Source organism: Falco biarmicus, chromosome 6 (assembly GCF_023638135.1).
Source record: "Falco biarmicus isolate bFalBia1 chromosome 6, bFalBia1.pri, whole genome shotgun sequence".
Classification (NCBI taxonomy): Eukaryota; Metazoa; Chordata; class Aves; order Falconiformes; family Falconidae; genus Falco; species Falco biarmicus.
In genome coordinates this window covers 49,145,156-49,159,766 of record NC_079293.1, presented here as the reverse complement: position 1 = coordinate 49,159,766, position 14,611 = coordinate 49,145,156, and the positions used below count along the sequence as shown (strand labels likewise).

General features: G+C 42.4%; 1 protein-coding gene across 3 annotated transcripts in view; it reads right to left on the bottom strand.

Moving 5' to 3' along the window:
* The window catches only part of SYNJ2 (synaptojanin 2), a 71,851-nt gene continuing 57,240 nt past the window's right edge, over nucleotides 1-14,611 (bottom strand). For 2 of the 3 annotated variants that reach the window (XM_056343925.1, XM_056343927.1), the window contains 9 exons: nucleotides 12,515-12,733; nucleotides 11,351-11,429; nucleotides 9,968-10,136; nucleotides 9,445-9,597; nucleotides 6,698-6,832; nucleotides 5,389-5,501; nucleotides 4,583-4,691; nucleotides 3,038-3,240; nucleotides 1-1,181 (listed from right to left, as the gene is read on the bottom strand). In XM_056343925.1, the coding sequence (XP_056199900.1) occupies nucleotides 390-1,181; nucleotides 3,038-3,240; nucleotides 4,583-4,691; nucleotides 5,389-5,501; nucleotides 6,698-6,832; nucleotides 9,445-9,597; nucleotides 9,968-10,136; nucleotides 11,351-11,429; nucleotides 12,515-12,733 (1,972 nt within the window). In that variant the 3' untranslated portion in view covers nucleotides 1-389. The remainder of the gene's footprint in view (nucleotides 1,182-3,037; nucleotides 3,241-4,582; nucleotides 4,692-5,388; nucleotides 5,502-6,697; nucleotides 6,833-9,444; nucleotides 9,598-9,967; nucleotides 10,137-11,350; nucleotides 11,430-12,514; nucleotides 12,734-14,611) is intronic. The other variant, XM_056343926.1, reaches the window with a different exon arrangement.

Here is a 14,611-nt window from a genome sequence, read left to right as displayed (position 1 = left end):
TTCAAGATAAGGGTGCTTTATTTCAAGTGAGAGAAATAGATTAATATATGTAGATTTCAGAGAAAAATGTTTTTCGTGATGTCTTTTTTCCATACCTCATTACATGTTCTTATGTATGATTTGTACCTGAAATGAAATAAAACATCTTAAGGTAGATTAATAAAAAGAAATAACTTAGAATAAAGAATGTTTCAAATAAGCTGTAGATAATGTTAGGTTGTATATACTCTATACACCTCCCTCCAGGGGCAGTATTTTTAAACATGACAATGAAATGTAGCATAGGCAGATGATCCTATTTCCTTAAATAAAAAATCGTTGTGCAAAAAATTAATTTTTATTTTGCATCATAATTGTGATTTCTGCAGGAGCATTAAGGGGAAAAAATCTTACAATTCTAAATCAGTATTTGGCTTCAAGGTATTTTTGTTTTGTTCTAAGACAAGCAGTTTGTTGAACCCTTCTAACAGTGCACTGCTGTCTTCGTCATCGCTAAATGTAACCCAGTGACTGAAATCTTTCAAGCTGGGGTGTTTAAATTTTTCTGGAGTGTGTGCTGGAGAAGTGGCTGATGTTGCCTGTATGGAAAGAGGGCAGGAAGAATCCGTGTCCAGGTCCAAAAGATTGGTGTTCTCTGGAAGGGAGCTGCTATCTGAGAGCTGTGGATGCTGGCCACCTGGTACCGGAGGGCCCTGAAGGTTAGCCATCAATTCTGTGGCATTTGGTGCCAACTGCTTCGTTGTGTTGTTTTCTGGGCTGGCAGAGGATGCAGGAGCAGAGACAGCAGCCTGCACAGCGACACGAGCATCCTGAGCTTGGGAGCAGCATCCAGGATTGTTGTTGTTGGAGTTGAACATTAACCCACTAAAAAGTGAGTTGTCGCTGCTCTGTAAAACTTGCAGATGAAGAGCTGCAGGAGCAGACTTCTTTCTTCGTGGTGGCACCTTTGGGGCAAAGGAAGCGTTGTGGGGAGGCAGTGCAACGGCCTCAGCTGTGCTTGCCGAGGGGGGCTGCCTTTCGCTGCTCCCCCTGCTCTCCTGGGGCTTCCCAGGTTGTGGTGTTCTGGGTTTAGGTACTGGAGTAATCCTGGTCGGACTAAGAAGAGCTGTGGCTTCTAGAGCAGGCTCTGGCAAGCCAAAAGGAGACTGTGCTTGGTCAGATTGTTCTTCTGTAGGCATGGCCTGAGGGGGAAAAGGAACAAGAAATTTGAGAACAAAAATGTCACTCTGAGTCACTACTAGTGCTAGTCTTATTGGTGGCGTTACTGAGAAAAGCTGGCAGTACTGGAAGAAAAACAAGCAGTACAAAGAGGAGGCTTGACAGCCTGCACTGTACCTGCTTGGGTCTGCTCTCACGCATCGTACCTTGGACCTGTGTTCATTTACAGAGTCTTGTATGAGGACAAGGACCCTACAGCCTGTTTGCTCCCTGTATGAGAAATACATCTCTTCCATGTTAGAACTTCGCTCTGGGCCAAATTAACAACAGTTCTGAAGAGTTACTTATTCGTTACATCTCTCTGCTGACTAGTACTATTTAAGTAAGAATGCATAGGGAGGGCTAAATAAATAGGGAAGAAATTCTTTACTGTGAGGGTGGTGAGGCACTGGAACAGGTTGCCCAGAGAAGCTGTGGATGCCCCAGAAGTGTTCAGGGCCAGGCTGGATGGGGCTCTGAGCAGCCTGGTCTAGTGGACGGTGTCCCTGCCCATGGCAGGGGGTTGGAAGCAGATGATCTTTAAGGTCCCTTCCAACCCAAACTACTCTATGATTAGTACTAGCATATATTCACCAGTTATAAATACATAAATAACCAGAGCCCAGCTTAGTCCAGGAGGGCAAGAGCTGCTTCAGATTTCTCACACTTTGTGTGACTGAATGAAAGCATTTTAGTTCTTAATAAAAATATACAGGCTTTTTAATGCAGTCAGAATATTTAGTCAGTATTGCATGATGTCCCCTGCCACTTCTGTCTATATGCTGTTGTTAAGTTACCTACATGTGCTTGCATGCTTTTTTAATGATAGAGGTGGATTGGGTAGAGGTTTTCAAGTACACTGCTCCCATCTGAACTCACTCAGATGGAGGAAGGCATAGAAGTCTGAAGGAGAGTCAAACTGAAATAGATACATTCCTGCAGGAGATCTCATATCACTAACTAACATCCCGCTCTGCTCCTTTCAGGAGTGCCCTGGGAATGGCAACAACATAAACAAAATAAACAGACCATTCCTTGTTACAGAATGTTTAAGGAAAGGGCATGCACTGTGCTGTGTGGGTTTTTTTTTCTTTTGTGAATCTGCTAAGTAGACATGGCACAGTCCATTATAAAGGATGAATGCCTTTAGAAAGGAAGGTGAGGCAGGAGTCCTAACAAGTTAGAACAGAGCTTCCTAGCAGAGGTTCTGTCAAAGGAAGAGTATAAAAGGTTTTACCTGTCTTTCTCTTGTACTTAAAACTGCTTTCACCATTAAATAATTGGTTTAACAGCTGTAGAGGTAAAGAACTATTATCTACATTGTAGAGACCTGACAGAGATTAAAACTTGAACACCTACAGGTTTGTATTTTTAAGAACCTGAACTCTTGAGTAGAATCCAGAATTCAAAGTGAAAGGCTGAAACAAGGTGTGTGAGAAAAGCGAGATGTCTCTGAACAGCATACTGATGAAGAAACTGCCTCAGATCATTACAGAGCAGACCAGTCATGATCTGGTCAAAAATAAACGCTGTGATAAAGGAATGAGTCTTAAATCAAGGTTTAGACTAACCGGAAGAAAAATAATGAAGTCTAAGAGAATGGACTGACAAATAGAAAAGCTGGATAAGGCTGAGTAAGGAACTCAAGGCTCTGTTTCCTTTCAGATCTTTCTTACATTTTTATGCCTTGGTGACTACAATACACGGAATCATTTCGGCACCTGATGGCTAAGAATGTTAAACGACAGGATCTCATGCAAACTGTTTAACAGCCCACCCCTCCGGCCATTGGTCACACTGTGTAAGGGAAGCTGGGTGCACTTTGCAGTAGCTATCGTACATTGTCCACCTTAACTCCGGTCCTTTGTAGAGGTACTGACTTCTTCGCAGTTGGAACTTTGGGTGGTGGGCGATGGGGCACAAGCACTGGTCCCACCTGTGACCCTTGAAATGATGCTGACTTTGTGATGCTGGGAAGAGGCTCAGGTTTGGTGAACATCTGGTTTCTAGTTAGAGCAGGCTTTACTGCATCTTCCTGTAGTCCTGAAAAGCAAAAACAGATAGTGTCTTGGCCTGATCAGAAGATAGCTTCAAGATAATTTCTTTCACAATCATGCCTCCAAAATGTGGATACCTAAAGGGCCGGCTCGGGCCAGGAAGGTAGGTTTTAGAAATAAAGACAGACCTTTGCAATCCTGTTACATTTGTAAGAGGCAGTTAGGGAAAAACTCTCCTATCTGAAATAATTTCATGCCAAACCAGCAGTGCTGTGCCACCATTTAGCCAAGTGCAAAAAACACTGACTGGGAGTTCGGGAGTACTGGAGTCAAGTCCCGAGTCTCCTTTTGCCCTAGTTTCCTTACCTGGAAAATCTAGACGATGACACCAAATGCATCTTGTAAAGTACTTTGGAAAGAACTGTAAATGCCAACTGGTGGTACAGCAGAAGGGAGTGAAAGTGATGCTGACCAGATTAGTTCCCTTACCCACACTGAGTGAAATGCCGAATGTGAATTTCAAAATAAATGAAGAGTAAACCTAATTTCAAAACCAAATGAACAGAACTCTCCGAGGAACAAACATCAAGATGCCTTTATGAGATTTCTAATTAAATCTGATTATTCCAGACTGCAGTTGCTCTATTTACAAATGAAAAGGGATGTTTTTCTCTTAAACTGAGAGCCTTGCAAGCTCAGGTAGCTATCTCAGAGTCATTCTGCATTCTTTCTCATTCATACAGCATCAGCAGAAAGACTGCTTGCCACCCTGGAGGATATACTCACACTGCCTACGTTTCAGTACCTAAGCTAGTTTCCTGCTCTGACTTGCAAGAAGCTCTCTTCTCCAGGGATTAGAGAGCGAGCCTAAGGACAGAGTAGCCTTTTAACTTAGCTATTCAAGCTGAAGCGATGCAAGCTTCTATCTAGGTTACAACTATACTTGCTGGCCAAATGTGAACAGAATCCAGGTTATTTCTCCCACAGTTGTATTTATTCTCTAGTTCTGCTTGGAACAGTGAGCATTCACTAAATAGAGCAGCAAATATCCTTTATGCAACTCTGAGCTAACACAGGCACCATCAATTTAGTAAGATCCCATCTTTTATCTTTTAATTTTTCAGACTAAATCTAGACATAAATAACCCAAGGTGCTGCTCGTAACAGGTTTTACAACAAAATATACAGCTTGAGTCATCTTGGGGAAAAAAAGTTAGTATTATCAAAACTGACAGAGAACACCAAGTACAATCTTGCAAGAATGTGTATTCAGCGTTCAGGTGAGTTTCTGAATAGGAATACGTGCAACTGGGCTATGATGGGATGGATGAATACACCTACAGTTTTCTTTATTTAAAGATTTTTAGAAATCAGAAAGCTGTGCTTACCCCCTTTAGCTTCCATAAGACATCTAATAGCTTCTTCTGCTTCCTCAGCTGTGGTGGTTTTGATCTGCTTGACATTGTAAGGTTTACTTATTCCAGTCCGGACTTTAGGCTTTAAAAAAACACATATAAGAATGAGTAATTTTGAGAGAAGTGATTTTTCTTGTACACCTGTAATCTTGCAGCTAAGCTCAAGATTACAAAAAAAAAAATTCTGGTTTGCCAGTGGCTATTCAACGATCTATAAATACTACAGAAATGGTGCGGAGTCTTTTGGCAGATACTACATCTTTGTTACCAGCTGACAGACAGGCCAGTGGCTTACTGCCACAGCTAGTCCCTTAGCCATCCCTTGTTCAATACATTACGGTTCTTATCCAACAAGACAGGAGTCGGGAGGTGTTTCCACATTCTGGTCTCTGTCTCCTGACGTGGCTAGAAGCCTTGCTGGCTATAGTCAAGACTTCGTCTGTATTCTGGGCAGTAGCATGGCCCAGCAACAAAGAGGTTTGAAAAGAATTAAAGTGTATTAACATAGTGTTGAAAATTCAGGTTAGCATCTGTCAGAAAGCAGCATGTGGAATAAACAGTGCCCTGGTCACGCACCATTCTCTTTTGCCCTCTTTGGCCTTTCTAATTCTTGGCAATTTAATAATGTTTTCCTGGTGTCTAGCAGGTCCTACAGTCTAGTATTACAGTACAAGAAGTTCATCTTAGCATTTCCAGCTCAGGCCTGTGGTGGCCTTCCCTCCTTCCTTTCATGACAGGTGTAGACAAGCTAAGTGGCCGCGCTGAATGGCAGAACTCACTGGCTGCTGAGGGGCTCCAGGTAGCAGTTTTGCAGTTGCCAGGATGGAGCAGGTGGAGTGGCTTCCTGGAGAGAGGGAACCATCTGAGGGGGACTTTTTGCCTGATGTTGCAGCTGAAAGCAGAATAAAAATGGCTTTTTTACATTCAAGAGCTGATAAAACATTTTTTCTGCAATGGAGCAAAACCAATGTGCTCAGAAATCGTTTGTGATAAATAAAAAAGACACTATCACCCTCCCTTCTCCTCCAGGGACAGACATATTAGGCAAGACCTTCTTCCTGGAGGACACCAGGGACCTTGAGTCCCTCTGCCTGAGTGCCAAGGGCCAGACACTTTAATCTAGGAGGAGTGATGGGCTGAACTGTTGCTCTGAGGTGAAAAAAAAAATCTCAACACCGAATAAAATGCTGAAATGTTGAACTGTTTCAGGAAGCAGTTTCCTACTTAGCCTTGCTTTCATTTAATTAATTTAATAACCTCAGCTGAGCACTGCATTCCAGGCACAGAAATACAGACACTGGTGGTGTCGCTTCTGTGCAACAGACTCAGAACTGAATGGGAATGATCCCAAAGAACTCATCCTCCCGCAGTGAGTCTGACAGAACCTTTAATTTAAAACTGGGAAATATACACAGAAGAGAGGCTTTTGGGCTGCAAGAAAAACGTGATGTATAGCTTGTGTCATACAGAAGGCAAAGATGGTTATGCTGATCTGGCAATTAGCATTCATCCAGAAGTAGCCATAAAAAGCACTGATGGCATCTCAGGTGGGTAGAGCTTAGGTAAAGAGCGTCACTTCCCCTCTGTGCCTCACAGAAAATCGTAAGTCACTTTGCATTTCTTTCAATAACCACAAGAGCAAGAACTGCTTGCAAAGCAGAAAAGGACAAAAATGAGTCCAGAATGAGTATTTTATCAGAGCTTTTCAAAATGAAGGCTACAATTAAGTCAGAAGCAAAGAAAGTGTAAGAAAACAGTGACTTCAGAAGTCAGCAGGCATAAACCCTGATACTTATTTTTATTGCCACAGAGTGGCTGGTCAACTCACTAACCTGAGTGATGAGTTAGTATGAAACATATGGGCCATTCCATCCTCACTAAAGGCATTTTTTTGTGGAGTATGTCATCCTAAAGACAAACTTCTCCCGTTGCTAATGGCAGCCATAGTCAGACTGAAACAGACCGGGAGGCAAGTACCTCAGCAGCCCGACATTCCAGAACAAGGTATTACTCACTTTGTCACCCTGAAATGGCAGGCAAAACCGTTCAGATGGGGCTACCACAGCATTAAAAAAGGGTTAAACTCACCAGGAGGGGGAGGCCTCTGTGGTGGCTGAAGTGGCCGAGGCCTGGTAGGAATGGAGAGAGACCTGCTTGGGGTCCGGCGGTGGCATTCCCCACTCGCCTCCAGCTCCTGCTTCAGATCGGCCAGGTCTGTATCATCTAGGGAAATTTTAGGAAGGATCTGTATTAGATACACACTGGGTGAGACACACCAAATCTGAGTGGTCAGGACAGAGGCCAGCCTCAGCCAGACGACATGGCTCCTTTCATACTGTTCTGCTCTCCCCAAAGGTCTCCCTGCTCCCGCTCCAGGAAACATCTACCCTTTTGTCAAATGCTTCTCTCTCTCCTTCTCCAGCATTTATTAGCTGTTTGCATCTGATTTCAGGGTTACTAGTCACCTTGTTAGATTCTGCGCTTTTCACAGCCAGATTTGGTGGCAACCTGCTCGCGTTCAAACTGTGTCACGGCAGCCACGAGGAGGCCAGTTCATGTCAATCCCTTGCTCTTACTTCCTGAACACAGGAATTCTCTCTGAGGGTTAAACAACTGAGGTACTCACTCAGGAGAACTGGGTTTGTGCCAGAGAAAAATTCCTCTGAATGGCTCACTCATCACATCTCTGCTTTTCAGCAACATCACCTAACAGGTACGCTTGCCCCAATCTGCTAGCCCTTGCCTGCACCTTATATGCCTAGGTAATTACACAGTCTTTCATCCCATCTAAGCCTCTCTGACAGCTGGAGAGGCAAGAAGTAGGGATTGCTTTGGTCTCCCAGGCTGCTACAGTGAGGGCTTTATTTCAGTTCCCTCACCCCAGCACAGCTGCCCAGCCATGCAGCTCTGTTCTTTAGGGCTCCAAAATTCACGGGGTGTAGTTTTGTCCCTGTGGTTTGGAAAGGATGGGGAAGGAACTGTGTACCAGCAGCCTCTCATACTTCAAGCATTTTTACACAAGCTCTTGTTTTTCAGAAAGCTGTGCTCTGCAGGGAATACCGAGCTGCCTCACAGTTTCCTACTCCCACTCAGCAGCGGATGGCAGCCACAGAGACAGAGCCTGTGATCTGCCCAACCCGCCCTCCCCCATCTCTCTGTATTTTCAATACTTCTAAGCTGCAGATACAGGCTCATCGGTAGGATCCAAGGAGTCATACAGGCACCTAAAAGCACAGCTTGTAGCAGTAACACTGAACACAAGGCAAAAACCAGCCATCACCATTCTGTCCTTTCCCCTACAAGGCTGCTGGTTTATGGCAGTAGCTCCTACGGACATCAGTTTCATGAGGCTATGCCCTTCTCTGACCTCAGAAACACACATACACACTGTTCTGCCCGTCACTGGTTTCCATCTGTGTCTAGCACCAGCTATACAATCATCATACCTTCGATTAGGAGTTACTCAGGCAGAACTGGAAGCTTATGGAGGCATCTGAAATTGCAGAGACTTTCAAGATGGATTGAATATATCATACTTTGAGTTGTGTGAGATCATGATCCCACCGTGACCTCCTTCAAAATACACTTCATAATCTCCATTTACTTTGTGATGTTTCTTGTGGAGAAGAGCTAGTGTGGGTGAAAAGAATCATTGCAATTCTCTGTAGCTAAATGAATCATCACGCAGTAGGCCAGAGGTGTTTGGAGGGCAAGGCATCCTATAATACGAAGTGATTGGCTTTAGAGTATTTAATAATGACAGATTACTCCTTGACTCAGGGCTAGGTTTCTGGGTCTGGCCACGCTGCACCCAACCTATGACTCAAGGTGGGCAAAAAAGCTGCGTATCACTCTGGTTGTTTGGAAAATCTGTCTGCGTCAACTTACGAATTTCATTTAATCTTTTTGAACTCTACTTCTGGTTCAACCTTTGAAGGTATTAAAAGTTTTCACTTTTATGACAAAGCACTTCTGAGACAGTGCAGAATGACAGCTACTGAATCACTTGCTGTCACAATGAAGTGTTTAATACGTGACCCAGCCTGTCAGTGCTTGGTCACCAAAGCATGTCCTGATCACATTCCAGTGTAAGACCACCACTGGTTTGGCTAGTTCTTGCTGCAGTTTTTATCAGTATTCTCTCCACAGCTTTATCTTCTCTTTACTGAGTCATTTCACAATAATGTGCAAACAAGCCAGCTGACCAGGAAAAAAGGTAACACATTTACAAAGCACTAAAAGAATGAATAAACCTGTTGTGTGAACCTCAGCTTCTTCAGAAATAAATTAAATGAGAACAAAAGAAAAACTTTAGGCTTCTTTGAAGGAAGTAACTTGAACACAACAACATCCCATATCGCCCAGCTTACACCTGACTGCAGTGCCACAGCTATTGCTCAAAGGACAGAGCGAAGCCCGTCACTGAATCAGCAGGATTCCTCTGGTTTGATTTTGCTCTGGCCTTCGCCGATAAGAAAATAACGATTTCTTGTTTTATGCTCCAGTGCCAAACATCATGAAATGAATAAAAATACTTAATTTCTCCTGGCTATAAAAGGAAAACAGCATTTCTCAGCATTTGTGCCTTGCCCTGGGCTAGAGAGAAAGAGGATCTAAGCTTTATTATTTGTATTGCTGTTATGCCTAAGGGCCTCAGTGCCTAAGGGCCTCAGTTACAGTCACTAACTCAAGGGGGGCTGAACACGAACATGTGCAAAAAAGATGATCCTTATCTTTGGAGGACCTACAATTAAAATATAAATGAACAGGGAAATACAGACAAAAAGAGAACAACAAACCTTCAGGTCTTACTTTAAGGAAGGTAGATATTTTACCTTTATACAGGCGCAGGTTTTGTCCAGATTTGTTTGCAAGAGCTATGGATGCAAAATGTCCAGAGCCTTCAGGCATATCTTCTGCTGTGTCTGCTACTAGGTGTTGACACAAAGCATCATCTAAATAATCATCTTCATCCTCCACTATGTCACCTGAATTAAAATATTAGACCACAAAGAACTAGTGAGCAAATGCATTCTCTGTCTCTACTACCAATCAATGAATTTAATATACAGGTTGTGCAAACTCCTTGTGTAATCTGTGTATTTCATTCTATACAGACAACTGCATAGACATTGGATTTTCTAACAAGTAGTGTAACACTAAATTGGCAGGACAATCTAAGCAACAGTTCTCTGCCTAGGCACAGTGCCAGGTCATGGCTTTAGTTATAATCCTATTTTTAAGAAGTGTGGCCTCATTACAAATTAAGATACCACTGACACTCATATATAACTTCTCTGTGAAGCCAAAGTCAGTGAAGGAATTTCTCACAACTTAGCTTAGAAACCTGCTGCTTACCTTCCGAGTCATAGTCCAAACTTGAGAAGTCAAAATTTTCTTCCAGAAGACAGGAATTTGCTGTGGGGGACATGGGGACAATGCTGTCCCGTTTTCGAGCAATTTCCTCCTGAAGGCCCTTTAGCCAGTCCTTAGTCTTGGGCCGGATCTTCACTGTTCTGCCTTTAACCTAATGCAAAGAAAGAATTGTTTCCCCTTTGCCAAGCAACTTCACGAAATGAGAACACCTGAACAGAGTAAGCAAGTGCTGCCAGTCCAACTGCTTGAGAAACCGATGCAACTGAAGCTTCATTTCAGAAGCTAAATGAAGAGGAAGCACTCCTCCTACCCCCATAACCAAGTTTTCAGACTGCAGCAATATTCTTGAAAGAAAATTAGCTTCACAGCACAAACACATTGCTGCTGCATTTGGGAAATACTTGAGAAATAGGTGAAACATCTAATATCAACAAAACAATACTGTGATTGTAATCATGGTGTGGGACGGTTCCATTTTTGAGTCAGTAGCTTTAAGAGTTTGCTATCTGATCCTGCCATCTGCAAGCAGACTTCTTGCTCAGAAAATCCTAAATATGACTGTTGATGTATATGGAAAGTATATTATTAAACAGATTAAGGCCACAGCTGCTTATATGTGTTGCTCCTTGACATTTGGGGCGAGATGTATCCAAGCCAGCAGCTTTGGCAGCAAAATTAGTTTGCCAAGCTCCCAGCACTTTCACACACTGTGCACATTTTGGTCTGTGCTATAAATTAGATTAATGAAATGAGCCAAATTAAAAGATAAAACTCCAAATAAGAAAGAGGAATGAGAGTTAAATCCATTACTTCAATGTTAAGTTTACAGTGCAGGCCCACAAACAGTTTTGTCAGCATAAATGAGGGGGTTGATGAGTTTTAGAGTATGTGTGTGGGAAGGAAGAGCAGGGGATGGGAAGGTAAACGCCTACTGCTAGTGCTGAATTTGCCATGGAGGCCAATGAATCATGTTGTTCCAGCATGATAGAAGAAGTTTATTTGATAGACTTAAGAGAAACAACAAAATTTCCAAACCACAATTGTGAGAATGCTTTGGCAACAGTATGAAGTCACACATAATCTCAGAAGAACTGCTTTAAGTGCCAGAACAGTGACTGAGTCCATGTATTCTGCAATGGTATCAGAGGCCAGATCCTAAGCACTGCTTAGGAGTCACCTCCTGCCCTCCTGAAACTGAAATACTGCATTAAAACCTCAGCGGCTGTGAAAGCCAAGGACTTTGTGAGCACTAAGTTTCCCTGAAATAATACTAATTGATTTAGCTAGAAACTCAATTATCTCTTTTCTAAGCAAACCCTTTGAGAAATTTGTCATGAAATTACTATAGGTTTAAAAAAGTCTTACTTTGACACCATCTATATCCATAACACGAAGAGCTGACTTGCTGTCTGCAAATGTCACCAGCATTTGACCTCCACTGATCCTAGTGAAAAAGGCAGAGGAGAGAAAACAGTGCATTTTACTTCACCGTTGAATAAAAAGCCTTAAAGGCAAGCATGATAGTTTTGTATAGCTTTGTATTTGGTTTTAATTATATTTTCCCCACAGCTACTTTTTGGGAGCAAGTGATCTATGAATTCCAGTTGGGCACTTCCTCTACCCCATCCCCCCTTGTGTGATACCCATACTCCTGCCATACTAACTTCCATGGGTCTGCATATCCCTCACCTCAGAAGACATTTGGTGTTCCCAAAGACTAGTATACCATCAAGCTCTAAAGCAATTAAAACCAAAACAAAACCACCAAAGCATGTTCTTTTCTTGCTCCTTTTCTTTGCAAGCAAGGTGTTCCTGCTTCTGTTCCCACAGGGCTGCTTTTGAACACTCAACTTACATTTGGTATGTCATAAAACCATACAAAACAACAGGTCATCAGTTTTCACCATTAATAAATGGGTCAAATACAACATACACAAGTTTCTGGTCTTGTTTTCCAGGTTAGCTGTCAGACCTTTTGCCTATATTTCTCAAAACAGAAGCCTTGTAGCTATGCTGGAGTCCTGTACAGAATCAACCAGAATGAAATTAAACTGCTCTGCCAGAAGGTATCGCACTCTCCCTCTCAAACTTGGTAGGTGATAGAACTGCGAGAAGCTGTACTATTAACAAATAAGCAAAATGACCCCCAAAAGAAAGGTGAGCCAGCAAGGAAATCCTAGTGAGTGTGAAAGAGAGCTGGAAGAGAGCAGACCTACTCGGAGAAAGTGAAGCAGGGCCCAAGGACCTGCCAGCAGAAGCAATGCATGGCAATGAGGCCTGAATTTAAAGGTGATTATTCACATCAAAGCTTCTGCTTTATGGTGCTGTACTGAATAAAATTCTCCTTCACTCAGCCAAGACAGCTGTTAAGACTATTTTTTTAACAGGTTGAGGAGAGGTAGAATATATTAAAAACACTTGTATTCAGCATACTATTTTCTAAAAAAAGTTAATTTTGTCAGGACAAAAAGGGGATTTCTAGTCTGTGTGTTTGAATAGATGACATGCCATTTCCGACCCCAAACTTACCTGACCAGAACAATAGTGCCATAATCCTCAAACATTTGCATAAGCTCTGTACGCAAGTCCTCAGGGAATTCATTTTTCTCTTCAGGTGTTGGTGATAGCAGATTTACCACTACTGTGGCATCCAGTGGTCCCTGGAAAGATGACACTTCCTGGAAAACACTGTCACGGGCTGCTTGATTAACTTCCTGAACTTCCACTTCTACAATAGCTAACACTGGCCTACAGAAAACAGGAAAAATGCTGATTTAAAATTAAGATCAACATCACCCAGTAGGAAATGCTTATATAAAATTAAAATCAATGTCAAGCAGTAGGACAGGTAAGCACTTAGTTGTGTGAAGGACAAACAGTGTATTGTTTAAACTCTATACATCTATGGTAATTTTTAACTCCACAGTGTAAAATCTCATTGCAAACATTTAATTAAGCCTGCTATACCTTAGAAGGAAGTGATTATTATGTATGTTCTACATAGACAGAGAAGCGAAACAAATTACTTAAGGTCTCCCTGCAAAGAAGTGCTGTGGCTGGCAATACAACCCAAAAGTTCAGAATCTGGTGGACTGTTTCATTTTCCCTGCAGTGGAAGAACATGCCTTGAGCACTGTTAATTATGTTCACAGCCTTGCATTAGCTCAATCTAATAGTGAGGACTGTAAAGGAATTCAAATAACAATTGTCTGTTGTACTTCTGGCAAACCTGCCAGTCTGAAAACATCAGGATGCTTCACTCGTTATCAAACAGCTGTATCCCAAAACATCTATAGATCAGGAGGCAATACATTATTTTCTGTTAGACAAGGCCACATAAAGATGTCTTTTTCCAAAAACTAAGGACAAGGTACTCTATAAGAGTATAATGTGATTATGTAGCAAACATATATCAACCCATCACGTTATAATCAGCCAACATCCCAGCTTTTTCAGCCATTTTTTACAAATTACCTCTCTGTGTATTGGATCTAAATAAAATTGAGAAAGCTGTCTGAAAGAGTAAAGCTTGTCTCACATCAGTGGATGCAATCCACATTCTCAGATTTCCACCTGCAAGCACACAGAGCAGTGGCTGTAATAGCTGCTCTTCTGTGTCAAAATTTCCGCCTCCTACTTACAATACAGGCTCTGGAATATGTATTACCAGAACATATGAAAGCAACAACAGCAGAGCTAGAAAGGAATAGTAAAGGGAACAAAACATATAGGAAGTGTTAACTATTTCTAAAAGCACTGTGAATCATAATGCATTTCCATATGTCACAAAGATATAGCTAAGCCCTTTTTCCAGCACAAACCTTGGGAAAGCAAACCTGCTGACTGTAATTTAGAAGCAGGTTTTTGCAGTCAAGCTTGCTGAAACAGAAAACCAATGCACAACAGCCATGTTTCACAGATTGCATCCTCAGGGTCCTATATAATGAGTGCAGCAGTTCCACCGTGCTTTATGGAACACAGCAATGTCAAAGCCTTGACACAGAGAAATTGATTGCAAGAGGCATGTTCTTCCATCGCTGGAGGAATACAGAACAGTCCTCGCATACAAGAGCAACAGTCCTTGCATAAAACAGTGCCATGTGAAGCCAGCTGCTGTGGGTCACTGAGCAGGCTGCTATGAGGAACAATACTGCACCATTTCCATAGGGCACGCAAGGGACAAAGATTATTCTGAACGCAAGGGAGCTTTCAATGTGGATTTATTACAAAATCTGTTTCAGAGACATGAAGCAGTGAACAAATTTAACACAGGTCATTCATATCCCTAAAGAGAAGTTAATGATATGGACCAACCAGAGGTGCTGGTCTTTGTTTTTTCCTCCCTCCTTCCACTTCCACTTCAAAGGGAAGCCCAGAAGCCCAACACTTCACTACTCTGAAGAGGTCACACCAGGCGCTACGTACATGGCTTATACCTCTTCAAGCCACACAGTCCCAACCTCCTCCTCTCCCACAGCAAGTTGAGTAGATGTCCATCTGAGCAGCTTGTTTTGGTATTGGAGCTTTCCAAAACCAAGCAACAAAGTCCTCAGTTTTCTATACCTGTTGCTGTAACTTACCCAACCCTTGCTGAGATCACAGTGCAGCAGAAATCAATACAGGACC